The sequence below is a fragment of the Microcaecilia unicolor genome, chromosome 1, assembly GCF_901765095.1.
Source record: "Microcaecilia unicolor chromosome 1, aMicUni1.1, whole genome shotgun sequence".
Lineage (NCBI taxonomy): Eukaryota > Metazoa > Chordata > Amphibia > Gymnophiona > Siphonopidae > Microcaecilia > Microcaecilia unicolor.
Genome location: NC_044031.1, coordinates 550,073,453 through 550,098,127, shown reverse-complemented (window position 1 = coordinate 550,098,127; position 24,675 = coordinate 550,073,453). Strand labels below are relative to the sequence as shown.

The 24,675-nt window shown below is 41.4% G+C and overlaps 1 protein-coding gene across 1 annotated transcript in view; it reads left to right on the top strand.

Moving 5' to 3' along the window:
- Positions 1-24,675, top strand: part of RGS22 (regulator of G protein signaling 22) — a 399,161-nt gene that overhangs the window by 340,980 nt on the left and 33,506 nt on the right. Inside the window, exons 19-21 of the mRNA XM_030217260.1 lie at positions 3,292-3,450; positions 7,118-7,288; positions 13,587-13,655. Of these exons, the coding sequence (XP_030073120.1) occupies positions 3,292-3,450; positions 7,118-7,288; positions 13,587-13,655 (399 nt within the window). The remainder of the gene's footprint in view (positions 1-3,291; positions 3,451-7,117; positions 7,289-13,586; positions 13,656-24,675) is intronic.

The window sequence follows — 24,675 nt, the reverse complement described above, 5'->3', positions numbered from 1 at the left end:
TGCGGGCTCTCTTTTGCCACAGCTTGGTAAAAGGGGTCCTAAATGAATAGTTAAGCTCTGGAACTCATTGCAAGAGGATGTGGTAACTAAAGCTGTACCAAAGAGCATATTTTACTGTTCAGCCAAATACAAATAATGAAAAATATTATTCAGCCGAATATGAATACCGAATTTAAATAATGGGCATTGAGTTTTAACATAACTAATAATAAAAGAAGCAACATGAAATCAGAGATCAAGTGTTTATTTTAGTAGGATTTAGCACAGTAGAGCCCCAGATTATTTGTATTTGCATTTAAATCACTATTCGGCTGAATACAAATAATGTATTAGGAACCAAATCTCACACCTCATCTTTCTTGGCACTGTTGATCACCACCTATTCTTTGATATGCTGTTCTGACTTGGATTTCAGGCTTTGTTCTGTCTTGGTTTTCTTCTTATCTCTCCCATCACACTTTCTCTATACTTGTTCCTTTGCTGCTTTGATCTCCTCATGGTTTTCAGTACCAACTTTATGCTGATGACTCCCAGATCTACCTCTCTACACCAGAAATTTCACCAGGAATCCATGCCCAAGCCTCAGACTATTTGACATTGCTGCCTGGATGTCCCACCACCATCTGCGAGTGAATATGGCTAAGACTGAGCTTCTTATCTTTCCTCCAAAAGCCAACCCTCTTATTCCCCCATTCTCTATTTCTGTGGATAACGCTGTCATCCTTATTGTCTCCTCAGCTGATAACCTTGGGGTGGAGGAGTAGTCTAATGGTTGGTGTAGTGGCCTGAGAACCTGGGCAACTGGGCTCAATTCCCACTACAGTTCCTTGTGACTCTGGGCAAATCACTTAACCCTTACAAAATAAGTACCTGTATATAATATGTAAACCACTATACTGCTCCAGTCCTTAATCAAACAGGAAGAGGGGTGGGTAAAAATCTGTGTCCTGTCACATTCACTTCATAATAGACATAAACTAAAAGAATCAAGGGATTCTTTATACAAGACAAAACACAACCAAACTAAGACCAGAAGGCTGGGTCCTAAAACAGGTTGTGATTAGGCATCTAACTCCTCACAACTCAAACACCACCACTACACACAATTTAAATCTCTGCAGCTTTGGTGAAACAGGGACTCTTGTTGGAATATGTGATTTTTCTACACTTTTCTTACTGCGGAGATTTAAATTTTGGACGTTAAGTAATAAGAAGAAACTGACTTTTTGAAAGCTCAGTATTTGCTATGAACATCTTTATTTGTAAATTAAGTTGCTGTATGGATATTATTGACACTATAATGAAAAATGTATAAGTTTATACACTGTTTTTTTATTTGCATTTTTAATTGGAGTTTTTTTCAGACCGGTGTTTATTTTATTTTTCCTAGTTCTCATATACTGGGAAGTTATTGTAGCTCACTGAGATCTTTTTTGATCAGTTGTTATAATTTAATTATTTATAGTTAGATTAGGGTTTGTATATGTGGTTTTGAAACAACTCTCTTGCCTGATTTAAAGTTTTAACCTTTCTGACTGCTCCTTTTAGCTTTTTTAAAACCATTTTCTTCATTTTATTATAGTTGCCCTTTTGAAAGTTAAATGCTGCTACAGCAGATTTTACTGTCTCTAAGCAGTAATTAATTTAAACTTCTAATGATGCATAATTTTAATGTTTTTGGTGTAAATTTTCCCTAGGAGTATATTAATAGTCCACCATAACTAGGGCCTTTGGCTTTCAGCAGTTTTTATTTCAGTGTGTTCAAGGGAAGCTCTGAACTGCAGGCAATGCCAATTTCCAACATCTCAAAAACAACAAATCTCTTGTTTCACTGGTAAAAATGTAAATGAAATAAACAAAGAACCAGGAAAACATATTAAGACAAAAATCACTATCAATAAGGTAAGAGGAGCACCCTCAGAAAAATAAGCACCCACATGGTAGTCTTACTAGACCACTATCGGGTGAAACATAGCACTTCATTCATTGGGTGGCTCACTCTTCTTGTGATTTTTGTATATACCAAAGTGTTATTAGTGCTTGTGCAATTGTGCCCTTAAGCTGTCTCCATCCAAATGCCCTGCAGTTGTTCGCATAAGCCAGTCAATAACAAAGCAGATAAATATTAAAAAGAATAAAGAAACTCTGCACTTATCTTATGAGCCCAGTGTCAACCAACGCTAAGAGCTCCACGAAGATAATCACTTCACATTCATGCTCTTGCTGAAACACTGCTCTCCCCTGGATATAAAGATCCGCCCGATGCCGCGGGTTTCAATTCAATTTCCTATATCTGCCAATACTTGCGGTAACACAATGGTGTTAACAGTTGTTGCTACAAATGTCAGTAGTTGAAAAAAAAATGGCGCTACCACGATTCCTTTTGAGCTCTGCAGATTACCAATGAAAATACATGAAATCCAGACACTCTAAAAATAAGGCAGTAGATCACTTTCCCCCTACACACACAGTAACTATTCTGGGGGCAATGAGAAATTTGTTTTTTTTTTTCATAGTCAGCCATTGTAATGTGAACATGGCTGAAGAGTGGGAGATAGTTTCTCTGGCCTAGTTCCTGGCACTGTCTTTGCTGCACAGGCACTTAAATGTATAGTCCTCAATCAAATACAGCTGGTGCCACGGCCTTCTTGACCCACACAGCTCTTGCAGCTATCGATTAACTTGGTACCTGAAATCCTGTGTTGTTTTTCAGTCTTGTGAGAACAGCACAGGACTTTAGTACTGTGCTGACAGAATCAGCAAGAGCTGTGCAGTGTAAGAAAGCCATTGCACCAGCTGAATTTCAATGCTGGCTCCACTTCCCCATTGGCTCCACAATTCTGTAGAGCAAGAGGAAAATTCTATGCCCTGGGGGAATTCTGCGCAAATTCTGCAAAGTGCAGTGGCACAAATTCTCCCCCTTCCCCCCCAGGATTATATAAGGCAAAAAGGTCAAGCGTTAAAACACACTGAACATGTGGTTATATTAGCTTCCTAAAATGTTCTTTTCTCTTTTGTTTCAAATAATTTCCAACTTTCAAGATAATTACTCATTTAGAAGAACAAAAGCTATACCATATCCACTCAACTTCTTTTTGCAAAATCTAACAAAACAGCTTTATTTAACTCATGTTTAAAGAGCTACTTACTGTAACTTCAAAACAGGCAGATATATTGACTAAAAGGTTCTGCTCTCTTCCCTCCATTTAAGGCACTGGATTTATGTAAGACAAATGTGCCTCTTACTCCATAATATTACATATTCTAACACTGTTTCTTTTTGTTCTTTAGATAATGCAATTGAGTGGCGGCTGGGGACAGATGCTCCAAGACACTCTTCCCTCTTCTGTACTGCCTGAAGTACAGACTCATGTAAGAAGGAGGATAGAAAAGAAGGCACTACCTGAGTTCCTGGCGACTAAAGAGTTTAAAGAACGGCACAAAATTGATGTGAGGTTCTGCACACCATTGTACAATATGATATTTATACATACTCACACTGTTTATATGTTCCTTAGACAACAAAAGGCTAGATTTATTAAAAGGCACTGTGCTAATGTGCATTAATGAACATTTATTACACTTCCCATTTTATGCAGTGAAAATTATTTATTGATAATGTGTTAATGACATTCATGTCTGCTAATACAAGAGCACACTTTAGTAAATCTAGCCCAAAGTTTGCAGCTATAGTAATCAATAGATGACAGAAGATAAAGACCAAAATGGCCAATCTAGTCTGCCCTCTAAGCTGGTTAATGTTGTAATTGTCATTCTGTGCTATCATTCACGTTACTACCTGACTTCTTAGAAGCACAAATTACTGATTTAACTTTTTTGTGCTGAAGCACCACTTTGGGCAGGTTACCCTAATACTTGGTTTCCATCCTCCTGCCATTACTAAATGCCTTAAAAAAAAACCCCAAACTTAATTTTGTATAGCAGTTTCTCATTTACCAGGGACAAAACCTCAAAAGAGCATTCACAATTAAATTTCATCACTACTGAATGGAATCTCCTCTTCCACAACAAACACTTTTTCCAGTTTAACATGTTATATACACAACCTTTAAACATAATTCAACCCAACATGGCACATGCCTCCTTCCCAACATCCAAGTCACACATACTACCTCACTCACTGTACTCCTGGCACTGTGCTCCATTATCCAAAAAATTTCGATAGGGCTTACAATTCCTCTGGAACATCTCCATCTCGCCCTCAGTTGAGGATATCATTATATTCCATCATTTATTATGTGTCTTCTTGCATTCCATCACCATTTTTGTGTGCACCACTTCCATTAGCAGGACAACCACCATTCTTTCCATGAAAAATTTCCTCATGTTGCTCCCGAGTCTACCTCTCTGTAGCTTCATATCATGTCCCTTTATTCTACAGCTTTCCTCTAGACAGGGTTTATTTCTTGTGTTTTAATGCAATCCCATTTGGAGTCACAGCCCACAGTTTGGGAACCACGGGTCTAAGTATTGTAATGGCTCATCTCCTCAGAAAAGGGATCCTCTAGCTTACCAATTAGTTGGTGGAACGCTTCTCTTTTAAGGAGGCCAAAACATTCCCTGTAGATCACTGTCTAGTTCCTAGAATCATTGGGCTTTATTATAAACTTTCCCAAATTGACATTGCATCAGGCACAACATCTGGAATATATCAGAACCCTACTGGATACTCACACAGCAAAAGCAAATCTTCCAGAATAGAAGCAACCCCACTTCTACAAGTTATCAACTTTCTAACAAACAGGACATGCTCAGTAGCTTGGTCAGTCACAGTACTACTCAGATTGCAGATATAATTCAAATAGCTCCTTCAGCATCATCCAAATGTGCCAAATACAATGGATACCCAATTCACATGGACAAAAAAGAAAAATGTAGCCAGTCGATTATCAGGAAAAAGAATTTTAATCCAATCTGGGAGCATGTTTTAGGTAAAACATGCAAGGGAGGACATGTTCTTACCTTTTCTGCAAGGGAACACAATACATATGGTACTGGGCAATATCTTAATGGATGTACCAGTTAGTGACATACAATGCTTAGAAAGTTTATGAACCTCCTAGGATAGTCTGTAGTTTAGCATAATTTATACTCAAAACATGATTAAATCTTAATGTAAGCCTTGATAAGAGTGAAGGATAGCACCACTGAATAAATAACTTAGGCATAAAGGGTGTATTTTGATTCTATGAGAACAAGCAGAATAGCAAGACCTCACAATATGGCAGACATCACCAATAGAGCCTGCCATAGAAAACGTTACTCCAGCTTAGAATTTCTTGAAGAGTTTGAGCAGGCTTTTACAGTGCAGTTGTGCCACCTCCCAACTACCATTGTCACATGTCTTCACCTTTCTACAGAGCCAGTCAGATGCGCCTCATCAGAGTTTATGTAGACACTAGTAAGAAATGCCCGTTTCTGGAAAAAATGAAACGGGCACTAGCAGGGTAATCCCCCCCCCCCCCCCCCGTCCTCCCTCCCGAGTTGCAGACACCCCCTCCATTCCGAGTTGCACACCTCTCCTCTTCCTCCGTTCATCCCTCAGTGACGTGGTTGCGAGGGCCGCCCCGCCCTCAACGTCATCGCGTTTTGACGCGAGGGCCGCCCCGCCCTCAACATCATCGCGTTTTGATGCGAGGGCGGAGCTACAGTGACTGGAACCTGCAGGCCAAACCGGATACCTCGGGCGCCTCAAGTTTCCGGCTTGAGGCTTCAAAGTGCCTTTTATATATATTATATAATATATATTATATATATAGATATTTTTTCTTAGTAAATTCAAGTTTGTAGGTTTTCTTTGAGTCTTGTCGCTGTTAAGCTCAATACAATGTCAGGCTTCCAGATACTTTTCAACACTGAGTCGTTTCATTTTGCATCGGCTACTTTTCCAGATGACGTCCCCAAAAAAATCTCCCAGAACTTTAAGAAGTACACCCAGTGCAACAGAACTGTATCCATAATAAATACTGAGAACTAGTGTCTGCAACACCTGATGCTCAACTATGTTACCTTTCATTGTAAACTATGGAGAAAAAAGGGGGAGAAAAAGATTGATGAGTTTGTAATGATATGGGAGCCCTTTCTATGGGAAGATTGATAGTGTGACTCCATAGTGCTCTCCTTAATAACAATGTGGACTCACTAGTAAAGTTCAGTGGCAGCTTTAACTGATTTACTCATTGAGAGTGAAGTGGGAAAAAAGGGAAGGGGTTATACTAGATTATGTATATAGGTTTCATATGAACATATTGTGTTTGAAAATAAACCGTTATAATATGATGATCAGATGTAATGTGATGAGTTTATCATAAAATAGAGCTATATATATACTATGTATTGTACATTCCTATGAAAAGTCTTGCACTGAAACATTTAGAATTTTGGGGGTGCTTTTATTGGGGAGCACTATTAAATGAGAGAAATTACAGTAGGCTAGTTAGAAGCAATGAAAGCAAGGGCTCCCATTTTCACATACATCTACTTGATTTTTAATGTTAGTCTTTTATAAGTACTAGATTTCTAAATTAATGTTGCACATGAAAATGCATGATTTTAATATACATGTATATTTTTGCAATTGTGATTATTGTAGTGTTCTTGAATAAAGACATCAGAAAGATGTGTTCATCAGATGTTAATTCGTTGGGTTGTTTCTAATGTTACAAAGCAATCTGATTTTAGTCTTATGCAATATTTTCTCCGGATACCAACATTTATGCATCAGGAGGGATAAAAAGACTGATTCTTGTGAATCATATAAAAATGATAAGGGAATTTCCTATTTCAAAGAGTTTATTTTCTAAAATGGAGGACTCACTTTTGAGGGTCAGGATAGATGTGAGCATGATGGGATGGTAGCCTGTAGAGAAACGAGTAAGTTTCATGTATAAGATGGAAAGCTCTGCTGCAAAACTATGAGAAGGAAACAATAAAATATGCTGATTATTTTTTTACTGTTTAATGCTATTTTACTTATTTATTGACCCCAGTTTGTAGATCTTAAAGTGGAACTTGAAGGTGGGTAAATAAATGCCTGGCATATTGCAAGAGGACTGTTATATTAAAATATTATTATGATACTATTTCTATTTTTCAGCCGGACTTTGGTAGCACGTCCTCTGGTTTATTCACCCAGTTCTTGCAGGAGTCATTGATTTCACTACATGAGATAGAAGAAACAGAAGATTCAACAGCACAAACAATACCACCAACATCATTAAAGAGGCCAGCATTTGAAGGCTATTTCGAGAGCACTCCACACGGCTTGGTGAGAAAGATATATGAAAGTCAAAATATTTGATATGAAAGATATGAAGTTATGTCATAAGATATATACAGTGGTGGAAATAAGTATTTGATCCCTTGCTGATTTTGTAAGTTTGCCCACTGACAAAGACATGAGCAGCCCATAATTGAAGGGTAGGTTATTGGTAACAGTGAGAGATAGCACATCACAAATTAAATCCGGAAAATCACATTGTGGAAAGTATATGAATTTATTTGCATTCTGCAGAGGGAAATAAGTATTTGATCCCCCACCAACCAGTAAGAGATCTGGCCCCTACAGACCAGGTAGATGCTCCAAATCAACTCGTTACCTGCATGACAGACAGCTGTCGGCAATGGTCACCTGTATGAAAGACACCTGTCCACAGACTCAGTGAATCAGTCAGACTCTAACCTCTACAAAATGGCCAAGAGCAAGGAGCTGTCTAAGGATGTCAGGGACAAGATCATACACCTGCACAAGGCTGGAATGGGCTACAAAACCATCAGTAAGACGCTGGGCGAGAAGGAGACAACTGTTGGTGCCATAGTAAGAAAATGGAAGAAGTACAAAATGACTGTCAATCGACAAAGATCTGGGGCTCCACGCAAAATCTCACCTTGTGGGGTATCCTTGATCATGAGGAAGGTTAGAAATCAGCCTACAACTACAAGGGGGGAACTTGTCAATGATCTCAAGGCAGCTGGGACCACTGTCACCACGAAAACCATTGGTAACACATTACGACATAACGGATTGCAATCCTGCAGTGCCCGCAAGGTCCCCCTGCTCCGGAAGGCACATGTGACAGCCCGTCTGAAGTTTGCCAGTGAACACCTGGATGATGCCGAGAGTGATTGGGAGAAGGTGCTGTGGTCAGATGAGACAAAAATTGAGCTCTTTGGCATGAACTCAACTCGCCGTGTTTGGAGGAAGAGAAATGCTGCCTATGACCCAAAGAACACCGTCCCCACTGTCAAGCATGGAGGTGGAAATGTTATGTTTTGGGGGTGTTTCTCTGCTAAGGGCACAGGACTACTTCACCGCATCAATGGGAGAATGGATGGGGCCATGTACCGTACAATTCTGAGTGACAACCTCCTTCCCTCCGCCAGGGCCTTAAAAAATGGGTCGTGGCTGGGTCTTCCAGCACGACAATGACCCAAAACATACAGCCAAGGCAACAAAGGAGTGGCTCAGGAAGAAGCACATTAGGGTCATGGAGTGGCCTAGCCAGTCACCAGACCTTAATCCCATTGAAAACTTATGGAGGGAGCTGAAGCTGCGAGTTGCCAAGCGACAGCCCGGAACTCTTAATGATTTAGAGATGATCTGCAAAGAGGAGTGGACCAAAATTCCTCCTGACATGTGTGCAAACCTCATCATCAACTACAGAAGACGTCTGACCGCTGTGCTTGCCAACAAGGGTTTTGCCACCAAGTATTAGGTCTTGTTTGCCAGAGGGATTAAATACTTATTTCCCTCTGCAGAATGCAAATAAATTCATATACTTTCCACAATGTGATTTTCCGGATTTAATTTGTGATGTGCTATCTCTCACTGTTACCAATAACCTACCCTTCAATTATGGGCTGCTCATGTCTTTGTCAGTGGGCAAACTTACAAAATCAGCAAGGGATCAAATACTTATTTCCACCACTGTACATGCCTTGCTTACTGATATAAGGTGCTAATTTGGCTTACATACAGTAGCAGCCATATATTATATTGGTAGACTGCTGCGTGCAGCCATTATAGCAGGGATACGCACTGCTTTAAAATTTGTATTTTTACCACTGCCCAATTTACAAAATGAGTAGTAGTTTGTGTAGTATATTGACATTTACATTGCTGCAGTCAGAACCATTGTGAATTCCTGGCCACAACAATGCAAAGATAGCTGGTTCAAAGTTAGGCCTGCAATCTTTTAAAGGAGCTGGTGATGTGGAAGACAACCCTCCTACCTGCCATTCGCCCTCCGACATGATTACTGTTACCCCCTGAAGCCCTCCAGCAGGATGCCTTCCAAAACTTGAACTCTCTCATTTTGAACCTGGGAATCTATGGGGCAGAAATAACCAGGGATCACTCCTGTCCCTTCCACTGACCACCAGGAAAACCCTTGGTATACTGGCGGATACTTGGTGAAGTGGTGTAGCCAGAAGGCAATTTTTGGGTGGGCCAACAGGTAGGTTGGGTGGGCACACATTTCCTCTTCCCCTCCCACCCAGTGCTCCTCTATGAAATTAAAAATCTAAATACCTTAGCTGGTTGGGATCCCCAAGTCTTACCAGTTAAAGACATCTGCAGCCTGCTGACCCATGTTTAGAAATCCGTGGCAGCACCCTGAGCCATCAAAACTGGCACCCTAGGCATGCTCAGTTCTCATGCATGAACTGAGCATGCCTTTAATTTCTGATGGGGGTTTGGTGGGCTGCAGATATCTTCAGCTGGCTGGGCTTGGAAATCCCTACCACCTACATGAATGGTGCACCTAGAGTTGCCAACTTTTTGAAAGAGAAAAATCCAGCACCGGTCGTTGCCCTGCCCTGTTCCTACCCTAAACAAATAACTGCAATGAGGGAAACAGCAAGGATTCAATGCCTGCAAGCTGCTTTGAAGTCTGGAGTGGGAGGGAGGTAGTACAACAAGTTGCACTTTTCAGCCCCAATTGAGCCACACCTCCCTCCACAGTTCCTCAACGTACATATGCTTCCTCCATACAGTATTAAATCCAAACATATATTCTGCTTGCACAAAACTGCTTGGTTCTGTGTACTGACTTCTGCGAGACTGCTCCTAGAAGTTGTGGTAGCTATTTTGCACCTGATGCCACAATGGGCAGGAGCGAGCAGGGATCGCTCCTGCCTTGACTATCCACTAGACTACCAGAGACCCTAGGTAGGCCCAGAGGGATCTTCTTGGAGGGTGGAAGTTCTTGTGGGGGGAAAAGCGTCGGGAGATGGACTGGTGAGGGGTGCAGGAGGAGGGAAACTCTTAAGGGAGGTGGTTTTACAGAGGAGGATCAGCCACATATATAAAATCCATAGACCACTACATGGTTAACAAATCAGGTAACGGGCTGAATATCACAACCAGAGCGTGGCCAGGGCCCAGATATTGAGTGCTATTAACCACATAGGTGACAGCACTGAATATTTGGGGCCTAATTCAGCAGCGTTGGATACAATAGGCTGCAAACTGTTAAAATTCCAACTTGGATGTCCCTTTTTAGCCTAGATTATCTGTGCAAAATTGGGCTTCACAGAAACATAGTGGAAAAAAACTATGTTAAATTCTGTTCTATAATAAATTAATAACATCACTATACACTTTGGAAGAAAATACATATTAGAAGTTAGAAAAAAAAAATGAATGCAGTGATTTTGGGGTATCCATCTGACAATTCCTTCTCTAAAACTTCTCCAGGGCTAGTCATTTAGCCTGCAGTCTATAACTGCACTTGGATAAAATCTGCAAGGATCAGACAGTTGCATCAAGCAGAGATATCTATAAATGGGGAAATCTTTTAGACTTTTATCTTTAATACTTTGAAAAATTGTCTTCTTAAGAGAGTCAAACTAGCGTAATTTAGACTAGTTTTTGTCTTCGTTTATCTATTTCACTTATGGGCAGAGGTGTAACTAGGATTGAATGGCCACCCGAGTGGAAAAATTAAGATGTGTCCCTATAACACCATCAGGCTCATTTTCGAAAGAGCTGGACGTCCATCTTTCGATATAAATCGGCACTTGGACATCAATCTTTCAGAGACATCCAAATTGGTATAATTGAAACCTGATTTTGGACGTCTCTAGCGAAAGTCCGTCGCAAGGACGTCCAAATCTCAGGGGGGCATATTGGAGGCGTAGTGGAGGCGGAACTTGGGCGTGCCTAAGACTTAGACGTCTTTGAGCCATAATGGAAAAAGGCAGAGACGGCCTAAACTAAAACTTGGATGTTTTCACCTGGATGTGGTTTTATTACAAATAAGGCACAAAAAGGTGCCCGAAATGACCAGATGACCACTGAAGGGAATCAAGGATGACCTCCTGTTACTCCCTCAGTGGTCACTAACCCCCTCCCACCCTCACTACTACTACTACTACTGTTTAGCATTTCTATAGCGCTACAAGGCGTACGCAGTGCTGCACAAACATAGAAGAAAGACAGTCCCTGCTCAAAGAGCTTACAATCTAATAGACAAAAAATAAAGTAAGCAAATCAAATCAATGTGTACAGGAAGGAGGAGAGGAGGGTAGGTGGAGGCAAGTGGTTACGAGTCAAAAGCAATGTTAAAGAGGTGGGCTTTCAGTCTAGATTTAAAGGTGGCCAAGGATGGGGCAAGACGTAGGGGCTCAGGAAGTTTATTCCAGACGTAGGGTGCAGCGAGACAGAAGGCACAAAGTCTGGAGTTGGCAGTAGTGGAGAAGGGAACAGATAAGAAGGATTTATCCATGGAGCGGAGTGCACGGGAAGGGGTGTAGGGAAGGACGAGTGTGGAGAGATACTGGAGAGCAGCAGAGTGAGTACATTTATAGGTTAGTAGAAGAAGTTTGAACAGGATGCAAAAACGGATAGGGAGCCAGTGAAGCGACTTGAGGAGAGGGGTAGTATGAGTAAAGCGACCCTGGCGGAAGATGAGACGGGCAGCAGAGTTTTGAACCAATTGGAGAGAGGAGAGGTGACTAAGTGGGAGGCCAGCAAGAAGCAGATTGCAGTAGTCTAAACGAGAGGTGACAAGGGTGTGGATGAGGGTTTTGGTAGAGTGCTCGGAAAGAAAGGGGCAGATTTTACGGATGTTGTAAAGAAAGAAACGACAGGCCTCAAAAAATATCTTTAAAAATATTTTTTGCCAGCCTTTGTGCCAGCGTCAGATGTCATACTTGGGTCCATCACAGCAGTATGCAGGTCCCTGGAGCAGTTTTAGTGGGTGCAGTGCACTTCACACAGGTGGACCCAGGCCCATACCCCCCCTACCTGTTACATTTGTGGAGCAAACAGCGAGCCCTCCACTGGGGGGGGGGTTAGGGAACTCAGCACACAAGGTAAGGGAGCTGTGTACCTGGGAGCATTTTATGAAGTCCACTGCAGTGCCCCCTAGGCTGCCCAGTTGGTGTCCTGGCATGTCAGGGGGACCAGTGCACTAGAAATGCTGGCTCCTCCGAAGTCCAAATGGCTTGCATTTGGACGTTTTAGACATGGACGTCTTTGGTTTCGAAAATCGCCGAAATTCAAAGACGTCCATAACTAAAGACATCCAAATCTGAGGACGTCCTTGGTATTTTCAAAACGAAAGATGGACGTCCATCTTTTTTCGAAAATATGCTTTTCCCCGCCTCTGGATCTGGACATTTTACAAAGATGTCCAAATCCCAACTTAGACGTTTCTTTCAAAAATGACCCTCCATATTTCCAAGGTAGTGGGGGCTAGGAGTAGGTCCCCTTCTGCATTCCAGTCGGTTGGAGGGGAGGAGGATGTTGGAAATTCAGAGGTATCTGGGATAGAGCGTTTGTGAGTGGATTTCAGGAATAGGCCTGTGTATGGGTCTGGGGGTTTTGTATGTTGGACAGGGCAGTACAACAGGTGTGGTGTGTAAGGAGTACCTAGGATAATAGGAATATCAGGGAGTGTCTACTGTAGGTGAGGTGTCTAAGGTGTGGGAGCAGGGATATATGTATGTCAGGGATGCAGATGTTGGGTGCCCAGTGAGGGTGTGGGGGGCCTAATCTGAGGAAGGGTATATGAGGATGGTGATATAGTGGGAGGGGGACTGTGTGAAGAGGGTCTGCAGGGAGGGTATGTGGAGAATGCGGTCTATAGCTTAGGGCTTTATTCTGCCTGTTCTGCTCCTTAATTACGTAAAGTTACAGAACCTCCTACCTCACTTCAGGGTATGACATTCCTTACTACTAACCCCTGTTGCATCCACCACTATTCCTCCTATCCAACCTACTCCTTCTACAAACAGTCTGGATTTTATTTCATGTCCCAGCAGCTTCCCAAGATGATTCCAGGTACTAAGCTACCCCCGTATGTGTTCTAAACCCAAGCTGTTTCCTCATTAAATTTTACAAACTGCTTCTCTAGTATGAGCACATTTCCTGCCAATTCAGGGCTCTCAAGCACTATATCTTCCAGAATTGTTATGGGCTCACTTCCTCTTAGAGCTCTTGTATCCGAACTTCTGTAAAACTATTGATAAGATGCCAGTGCATCACACAAGGCACAATTTAATAGCAACGTCAGTCAGAAACCCATTATACAGTACCTCATTTAAACTGATTTTGTGTTCAGACACAGGCAAAGGAAGTTTCTGATGATCAACCATTCCAGGCAAAGAGGAAGAAACACGGATTTTGGAAGGTGAGAGAGTTCTGTGGTTTATTGTTTTTCTGCACTGTGCCTGAAGAAGTAGGAGTGCATTCTGATATTTTAGAATGATGTGGTGAATTCAATAAAATAAATAAATTGATGCAGTTATTCCATTAAAATGGGTAGATGTGCACTGAATTAAGCTACAGTAGGACTCTGATGTCGGATCTTGTATATTCAAAACTTTTATTTGACAAGAAATTTTTGAGCAGTAGAACTCAATATTCCAGAGATGTTGGGGAATTTCCAAAACCTTTCAGTCAATATTCAGCCAGCAGTGGTCAGCAGTTTTTTTTTTTTTTAAATGCTGACCGCTATGGGTAGAATTAGGCTCAGATATTCAATACCAAGTCAGGTGCTGAATATCACCTGCATAAGCAGAGACTACACATCCAGACTCCCTCATGCACCATCAAGAGCCCCCTCCCAGCCCTCCTGATTACCATCAGACCCTTCCTCCCCCCCCTACTCTGAGCCCCTGCAGGCCCCTCTTCAGGCCGACATATGTTTGTTTATTGAATATATCTAAAACCGCTTTTTCTGGCAGACAGATCAAAGTAGTGTACAGAATTAAAAACACAAAACATATCATAAGAAAAGAATGTTATTAAAAATAGGACAGAAACTCCGCACAGAACACGCAACCAAATTAAGACTAAAACTGTAAAACAAAATCAAAAATTTAAAAAAATGTTTAACCAGCGAGACACCAAACCTCAGTCAAGAGCCAAAAGCTGCAGTAAAAATATGGGTCTTCAAAGAAGATTGAAAATCTCATAAATGATTCTTTATTACGAATGTATGGAGGCAAATCATTCCATATTGCAGGAAGCCAAAACAAAAAGTGGGCTTCTGTGTAGATTCAAATCTAGCTTACTTAGGAAAAGTTAAGGGAAGGGAAAGGGGACTTGATATACCGCCTTTCTGAGGCAACTACATTCAGCGGTTTACATATATTCAGGTACTTATTTTGTACCAGGGGCAATGAAGGGTTAAGTGACTTGCCCAGAGTCACAAAGAGCTGCAGTGGGAATTGAACCCAGTTCCTCAGGTTCTCAGGCCATTACACTAACCACTAGGTTACTCCTCCACTTAGGGCCAGGCAGAGCTAGTCTATGGGAATCTAAAGACCTTAAAGCTTGGGACGGAGTATAAGGAGTTATAAGCTGCGAAAAGTAAGATAGAGAGTTATTGTAATATGCTCTATATGTCAGGGACAGAATCATGAACTTATTTCGAAAAGCAATAGGAAGCCAATGCAACCTACAAAACAGAGGAGAGACGTGATCATTATACCGGGCCCTAAACAACAAACAAATAGTGGAGTTCTGTAACATTTGCAATCATTTTACCTGAAAAGATGAAATGCCTGCATATACCACATTACAGTAATCAAGTCTGGAAATAACAAAAGCATATATAACAGCTGAAAAATCAAGAAAATCACAAATTACATGAATGAACTGAAGATGAAAGTACCCAAGTCTGATGGCATGTGAAATATGTGAATGAAAAGAAAGTGCAGAGTCAATAAATACTCCTAAGTATCTGAAAGAATCCACAGGAATCAATGATAAGCCAAACAACAAAGGAACAAGAGGTGAATGGGAAGCAGAACCTGACAACCAACAAGTAATTGTCTTTTCATGATTAAGGACCAATTTATACTACTGCTACTAATCATTTCTACAGCGCTTCTAGATGTACGCAGTGCTGTACATGTTATATGCAGGTACTTTCTCTGTCCCTAGAGGGCTCGCAATCTAAGTTTTTGAACCTGGGGCAATGGAGGGTTAAGTGACTTGCCCAAGGTCACAAGAACCTGCAGTGGGAATTGAACCTAGGTCTCCAGGATCAAAGCCTTCTGCACTAATCATTAGGATACTCCTGAAAACAGCCAATTTGAAACTCCATCAAGACAAATCAGCAATGGCTGTAAGTCAGGACATAAAAGGTGAGGTAGGAAATAAAATCAAATTATCATCAGCATAATGATAGGCTCAAAGAATTGACCCCTGTGGAACCCTACAGGTCAATTGTCGAACAATAGAATGAGAATCTTGGAAAGTCTCTTCAATAACATAGAATGATCTATATGAGATCATTTGCTGCTGCTAGATCCAGTGACAGCAAGAACCACATCACTTCTATCAAAAAAAATGAACATTGCTAAGAACCATAGTAACACTAGTTTCGGTACTCTGACCTGAGTGGAATCCGATCTGCCAAGGATGCAAAATAAAATGGTCTTCTATGAACCTATGCGGTTGCTCAAAAACAATCTTCTCAGTCAATTTAGAAAGAAAACAGATGTTTTGAAATGGGGCAGTAACTAGCAGGAACACTGGCATCCAAATGAGACTTCTTCAAAAGAGGTCAGATAGAAGCTTCCTTCCACTGTAGAGAATAAATTGTGGCTAACAAGAATTATAGCCAATGGGAGCAACCATGACGTGATGACTTGAACCAGTGTAATGGTACTGGATTGAGAATACAAGCAGTTTTATGCATTGGAGTAAAAATCTGTGAAAGAATAGTGAAGAGGAGGGAGTGAGAATGCAGACCAAACTGACGGTAATTTAACATTATCAAACACTGGAGACACCTCCGATTGATGAGAGAAGAAATAAAAGGCGCCCACAATCTTGTAACCTTGTCTATAAAAAAAAAAATCAGCTACCAAAATCAGCAGACAACCTGGAATAAAAGCAAGTTAATTGATCCTGAGGGGTTGATAAATGAATTGAGACAATGGTGCATGGATGAGGGATTTAGATTTGTTAGGAACTGGGCAACATTCTGGGAAAAAAGAAGACTGTTCTGAAAGGATGGGCTCCACCTTAACCGGGATGGAGCCAGGCTGCTGGTGCTAACTTTTAAAAAGGAGATAGAGCAGCTTTTAAACTAGAATGGGAAGGAAAGCCGACAGTTGCCCAGGAGTGCATGGTTCAGTGTGGAGTATCCTTGAAGGATACTATTGAAACAGGACATTTAGGGAATCCCAGTAGAGAGGTTTCAACAATTCTGAAAGTAAGCCAGGTGTGCTTAATGAGAGAGCAGGATAAAGGATACATGTTACCCCCTTCAATTTCTAAGCAGCTTGTAGATCCGAGGGAAAAACACAATTTGAAGTGCCTGTATATAAATGATAGAAGCCTAAAAAATAAGATGGGAGAGTTAGGGTATATAGCACTAAATGATGAGGTAGATATAATAGGCATCTCAGAGACTTGGTGGAACGAGGACAATCAATGGGGCACTGTTAACAGGGTACAAATTGTATTGCAACGATAGAGAGAATCAAATTGGAAGGGGGGTTGCTCTATATGTTAAAGAGGGAATTGAGTCAAATAAAATAAACTTTCCACATGAAACAGATAGCAGCGTAGAATCATTATACATAGTAACATAGTAGATGACGGCAGAAAAAGACCTGCACGGTCCATCCAGTCTGCCCAACAACTCATATGTGCTAATCTTTGTGTATACCCTACTTTGATTTGTACCTGTGTTCTTCAGGGCACAGACCGTATAAGTCTGCCCAGCACTATCCCCGCCTCCCAACCACCAGCCCCGGCACAGACCGTACAAGTCTGCCCAGCACTATCCCCGCCTCCCAACCACCAGCCCCGCCTCCCACCACCGGCTCTGGCACAGACCGTATAAGTCTGCCCAGCACTATCCCCGCCTCCCAACCACCAGTCCCGCCTCCCACCACCGGCTCTGGCACAGACCGTACAAGTCTGCCCAGCACTATCCCCGCCTCCCAACCACCAGCCCCGCCTCCCACCACCGGCTCTGGCACAGACCGTATAAGTCTGCCCAGCACTATCCCCGCCTCCCAACCACCAGTCCCGCCTCCCACCACCGGCTCTGGCACAGACCGTACAAGTCTGCCCAGCACTATCCCCGCCCCCAACCACCAGCCCCGCCTCCCAATCTTGAATAAGCTCCTGAGGATCCATTCCTTCTGCACAGGATTCCTTTATGCTTATCCCATGCATGTTTGAATTCCATTACCATTTTCATTTCCACCACCTCCCGCGGGAGATCATTCCAAGCATCCTGGAGAAGGACCGCGATGGACTGGAAATAGTACAAATGAGAATGAAGTGGATAGAGCACCGTTCACGGAAGAAAGTGTGTATCAACAACTTGAAAAGCTAAAGGTGGACAAAGCCATGGGACCGGACGGGATCCACCCCAGGATATTGAGGGAGCTCAGAGAGGTTTTGGCGGGTCCTCTTAAAGATTTGTTTAATATATCCTTGCAGACGGGAGAGGTTCCAAGGGATTGGAGAACGGCGGAGGTGGTCCCTCTTTACAAAAGTGGTGATAGGGAAGAAGCTGGAAACTACAGGCCGGTAAGCCTCACTTCCACATGTGAATGGAAGGAGTATTCTTGTAGGGCTGTACTACTGTCCGCTGGGACAGAATGAATAGACAGATGAAGAAATGGTTACAGAGATTAGGAAAGCTGGCAAAATGGGCAACATTATAATAATGAGTGATTTCAATTACCCTAATATTGACTGGATAAATGTTACATCAGGGAGTGCCAGGGAGATAAAATTTCTAGATATGATAAACGACTGCTCCTTGGAGCAACTGGTCCAGGAACCAATAAGAGGGGGAGCCATTTTGAATCTGGTCCTTGGTGGTGTGCAGGGCATACTGTTAGAGGTGGCGGTGTTGGGTCACCTGGAAAACAATGATCATAACATGATCAACTTTGAGCTACTATCTGGGATGAACCCGCAAATCCACTGTAACTGCATTTAATTTTCGAAAGGGTGACTATAATAAAATGAGGGAAATGGTTAAAAAGAAGTTAAAAGGATCAGCTGCTAAGGTTAGGACACTAAATCACGTGTGGACATTATTCAAAAATACCATCTTGGAAGCCCAGGCCAGATGCATTCCATGTATTTGCAAAGGTAGAAAGAAGAGAAAACGTCAGCCAGCATGGTTAAAAGGTGAAGTAAAAGAGGCTATTACAGCCAAAAGATTGTCCATCAAACAATGGAAAAAAGGACCAAATTAAGAAAATAAAAAGCAACTTAAGCACTGGCAAGTCAGATGCAAAGCATTAATTAAGAAGGCTAAAAGAGAATATGAAGAGAAACTTGCTGCAGAGGATAAAACTCACAATAACAACTTTTTCAGGTACATCAGAAGCAGAAAGTCTGCAAGGGAATCTGTGGGACCGTTAGATCACGAAGGAGCAAAAGGAGCACTCAGGGAGGACAAGGTCATAGCGGAGAAACTGAATGAATTATTTGCTTTGGTCTTTACGGAAAAGGATGTAACAGATATGCCTGTACCATAAATGGAGATGATGTGGAGGAACTGAAAAATCTCGGTGAACCTGGAAGATGTACTGAGCCAAATTGACAAATTAAAGAGTAATAAATCACCTGGACCGGATGGCATACATCCAAGGATACTCAAAGAACTCAAGCATGAAATTGCTGATGTGCTGTTAGTAATATGTAACCTGTCATTTAAATCGTCCGTAGTACCTGAAGATTAGAGGGTGGCCAATATGACGTTGATTTTTAAAAAGGGTTCCAAGGTGATCCGGGAAATTACAGACTGGTAAGCCTGACGTCAGTGCTGGGCAAAATAGTGGAAACTGTTATAAAGAAAAAAATTACAGAACACATAGACAAACGCGGTTTAATGGGACTGAGTCAGCATAGGTTCAGCCAAGGGAAGTCTTGCCTCACCAATTTGCTTCATTTCTTTGAAGACATGAATAAATATGTGGATAAAGGTGAACCGGTTGATGTAGTATATCTAGATTTTCACAAAGCTTTTGATAAAGTTCCTCATTAGAGACTCCTGAGAAAATTAAAGAGTCATGGGATACGAGGCAAGGTTCTGGTGTGGATTAGGAATTGGTTATTGGACAGAAAACAGAGGAATGGGTTAAATTCTCATTTCCTTCATTAGAGGAGGGTGAACAGTGGAGTGTTGCAGGAATCAGTACTGGGACCAGTGCTACTTAACATATTTATAAATTTAAGCTAAAATTCAACATTGCTGACCTGGAGTGTATGTTTTTCTTTCTTCAATTTTGTGATGTATTACGCTGCAATTGTTAATAAAAATTATTTTCCATAAATGATATGGAAATCAGAACGATGAGTGAGGTGATTAAATTTGCAAATGATACAAAACTATTCAAGGTTGTTAAAACACGTTCGGACTGTGAAATATTGTAGGAAGACCTTAAGAAATTAGAAGACTGGGCATCCAAATAGCAGATGAAATTTAATGTGGACAAATGAAAGATGAAGCACATTGGAAAGTATAATCCGAATCATAGTTACCTGATGCTAGGGTCCACCCTGGGGGTCAGCATTCAAGAAAAAGATCTAGGTGGTGTTGTAGATAATATGCTGAAATCTTCTGCTCAATGTGCGGTGGCAGCCAAGAAAGCAATCAGGATGCTAGGAATTATTAGGAAAGGGATGGTGAATAAGACCGAAAATACTATAATGCCTCTGTATCGCTTCATGATGTGACTGAACCTTGAGTACTGCATTCAATTCTGGTCTCTGTTATCTCATAAAAGATATAGTGGAATTAGAAAAGGTTCAAAGAAGAGCAACCAAAATGATAAAGGGGATGGAACTCCTCTCATATGAGGAAAGGCTAAAGAGGTTAGAGCTCTTCAGCATGGAAAAGAGACGGATGAGGGGTGTTATGATTGAGGTCTACAAAATCCTGAGTGGTGTAGAATGAGTAGAAGTAAATTGATTTTTTACTCATTCCAAAAGTACAAAGGCTAGGGGACATTCAAGGAACTTACACTGAAATACTTTTAAAACAAATAGGAGGAAATATTTTTTCATTCAACAAATAGTTAAGCTCTGGAACTCTTTGCCGGAGGATGTGGTAACAGCGGTTAATGTATCTGGGCTGGTTTGGACAAGTTGCTGGAAGAAACGTCCATAGTCTGCTATTGAGAGAGACATGGGGAAGCAACTACTTGCCCTGGAATTTGTAGCATGAAATGTTTCCATAATTTGAGTTTCTGCCAGGTGTTTGTGACCTGGTTTGGACACTGTTGGAAATAAGCTAGTGGGATAGATAGGCCATTGTCTGACCCGGTATGGCTACTCTTATGTTCTTATGAGTTACCAGACAGAACAAAATTGGTTGAATTATCAGATTCCGAAATAAGCCTCAATGGCTTAGCTTGCTTTAAATGATAGTTATAACAATGCAAGAAAGATTTACAGCACTGCTTATTTACTGAGGGTGGACACTTACACCAACAATGTTCTGCTTGACGCACCTGCTGATAGAGTAATCTTAGGCCCTGGTAAAACCAGGGAGCTGATACCCGAGATTCAACTCTACAAGTTTGCAAAGGGGCAGTACAATCCAGATCAGATTTTAGAGGTGCATTCCAACAGTGAGCCTGGGTATCCAAGGGAAGAGTAGAAGAAGAATCAGGAAAAAAAGTAAACAGAGGAGTACAAACATCCAAATTAACATATATGTATTTATTTATTTATTGCATTTGTATCCCACATTTTCCCACCTATTTGCAGGCTCAATGTGGCTTACATTATTCCGTAATGGCGATCGACATTTCCGGAATGAGAAATACGAAGTGGTATTCCATTAAAGTTCATGAGTTACAGAGTAGATTAAGCAGTCAAGTATAGAGAGTTCATATTTGGAATGAGAAATAAAGTGGTATTGCGTTAAAGTTCATTCGTGATAGTGTAACTGAGGCAGTCAAGTATAGAGAGTTCAGTTTTGTCCAGTTCTGGTTTGAGTTTCGTTGTCTGGTATTTAGGATGGATCATTGTGGTATGCCTTGTTGAACAGGTTGGTTTTTAGTGATTTTCGAAAGTTAGTTAGGTTGTGGATTGTTTTTATGGCGTTTGGTAATGCATTCCATAGTTGCGTGCTTATGTAGGAGAAGCTGGATGCATATGTTAATTTATATTTTAGTCCTTTGCAGCTGGGGTAGTGGCGATTCAGGAATGTACATGCTGATCTTTTAGTGTACCTGGTTGGTAAGTCTGAGGTCTGACATGTAGACCGGGGCCTCACCATGAATGATTTTATGAACCAGGGTGCAGATTTTGAACGTAATACGTTCTTTAAGTAGGAGCCAGTGTAGTTTTTCTCTTAGGGGTTTGGCGCTTTCGTATTTCGTTTTTCCAAATATGAGTCTGGCTGCTGTGTTTTGGGCAGTTTGGAGTTTCTTAATGATTTGTTCTTTGCATCTGGCATAGATTGCATTGCAGTAATCTAGGTGACTTAGCAACATTGATTGTACCAGGCTGTGGAATATTTCCCTTGGGAAGAAAGGTTTTACTCTTTTGAGTTTCCACATTGAATGGAACATTTTCTTTGTTGTATTTTTCGCATGGCTTTCTAGTGTGAGATTATGGTCATTTGTAACTCCGAGACTTTTCAGGCTATCTGAAACAGGAAGGGTATAGTTTGGGGTGTTTATAGTGGCGGGTTTGTTCGTGTTATATTGTGATGAGAGGATGAGACATTGTGTTTTTTCTGCTTTGAATTTTAATTGAAATGCGTCCGCCCATGAATTCATGTTTTGGAGGCTGTGTTTGATTTCATTTGTGATTTCTGTTGGATCACGTTTGAACGGGATTTAGATCGTGACATCATCTGTGTAGATGTAGGGATTAAGGCCTTGGTTGGATAGCGATTTGACTAGAGGTGTCATCATTAGGTTGAAAAGGGTCGGTGAAAGCGGTGATCCTTGGGATACTCTGCATTCTGGTTTCCATGGTGATGTTGTATTCGAATTTGATATCACTTGGTATGTTCTTGCAGTTAGGAAGCCTTTCATCCAACTTAGTACGTTTCCTCTAATCCCGAAGTATTCTAGGATGTTTAATAGTATTCTATGGCTTACCATGTTGAACGCGCTGGACATGTCAAATTGTAGGAAAAGTACACTGTTGCCAGTTGCAATTGCTTGTTTGAATTTGGTTAGGAGAGTGATTAGTACTGTTTCGGTGCTGTGGTTGGATCGAAATCCTGATTGTGATTCATGTATTATTGAGAATTTGTTTAAGTAGTCGGTAAGCTGCTTGGTTACCATACTTTCCATTAGTTTGACTGCCAGAGGGATAGATGCTACCGGGTGGTAGTTGGTTATGTCATTTGCTTTTTTCTTTGAATCTTTTGGAGTAAGTAGTATGTTTCCTTTATCCTTAGGGAAGAGTCCATGTTGTAACATGTAGTTTAGGTACGTCATGAAGCGTTGAAGGGCGGATTTTATTAGGTTGTTGGGGCATATGTCCAGTTTGTAGTGGGATTTGGCGAACCTGTTGATCGCTTGGGTGATGGTTTCATCATTGAATAGAACGAAGTTTGTCCAGATTCAGTCTGCTGGATATTCATCAGGGATTGGGTCCAGACAGTCAATGAATTTTTCGAGGTCCTTGGTATTAAGTGGTAACGTGAGTCGTAGCTTTACAATTTTCTCATTGAAGTATTTAGCAAGGTTGTCTGCTGATGGGGTTCTAGTAACCGGTGTGTTGTCTAGTAGTTTGTTCACGAGTTTATGCGTGTCTTTGTAGTCTGGCCCTATTTCGGTTTTGTAGTATGACCTTTTGGTTTGTCTTATTGCATATTTGTATTTTCTTTGCATTTGTTTCCATGAGTTGAGTGTGTTTTCATCTTTTATTTTATTCTATGCTCATTCAAGCCTCCTAACTTGTGTTTTTAGTTTTTTCAGTTCTTCGTTAAACCATGGTATCGAGTTATGTCTTTGTGAGGTTCTTGTTAGCAAACATCATAAGTATCCAAAGACTGAGAAAGAATACAGCATGCCACATCATCAGATTGCAAAGTTAAAATAATATGCGAATGATCCAACCAAGATACAAACCGAGAAGAAAAATTCTGAAGAACAAAAGAACGAGAGAATTAACAAAAAACAATATCTAAAATATACCCAGCTATATGAGTTGGAAATCAACATATTGTGTTGCAGTTCCTGTTGGCAACCAAGATGGTATTGGTCTGCTCGTGGAAAGTGGCGAATGCTCCTTCTGTGGAGAGCTGGTTCTCTATGTATAGGGAATTACGGAGACACAATAAGATCATGTCCTCTCTGCGAGGGCAAAAACAACCCCATGAGCTACTCTGGGCACCAGTGCCCATGGCCCTGAGAACTGATAGATGACTGATTGCAAATTCTCATTATTTCCTTTTGATTGTCTCTGGTTTTGTTTGTTTTAGGATACTCATCCTGTTCCTTGTGCGGTGGGTGAGGTGGGAGGGATTGGAGGGGCTTGGTTATACTTCTATAAATGTTTTTGTTTACCTGGAGTGTCATTTTGTTGATTGTATTTTGAATAAACAGTTAAAAAATTAGTAAAATGGACAGCAGCATCTGCAATAGACTGTTGAAGGGAATCTCAAAGTTCCACGTTGGACAGCGGGGGACAGCAAAACACTAAGATATAAGGGTCGATTCCAAAACAAAGGCAGACAATCAGAACCTCTGAATATGAAAGAAAAGTATTGTGACACTCCTCCACAGGAATGCAAGATTTATAAAGATCTGCAGCACCTCCACCTTTCCTGGAAGTCCTGGAAGTCCACGCCACATGAGAGGCTGAATAACCAGAAGGTAAACATTAATACAAAAGAGACTCCTCCACCTCATGGACCAGGTCTTGGTGAGGGAGAGCAATTGCAAATTATACTCAGACGACAAAAGCCCAGATGCTAACCAGATTTAGAACGTAAAGAATGACAGTTCAAAAGACCAAAAGACAAGGAGGGGGACGCACATGAATTAATTCCTACCGGAGTCGCTGACACCCAATCTATTACGTGCCTCATATGAGGGTTCAGGGTGAGTCAATACTAAATTATGCACAGCTGTCAGTGGTGGCCTAAAGCTCCTCACCTCTCCTTCCCAATCCCCACACAACAAGGTTCAAACCCCCTCTAATCCCAACCTGAAGACCAAGCAGCCCCCCTCTCCTGGCCTACTTAT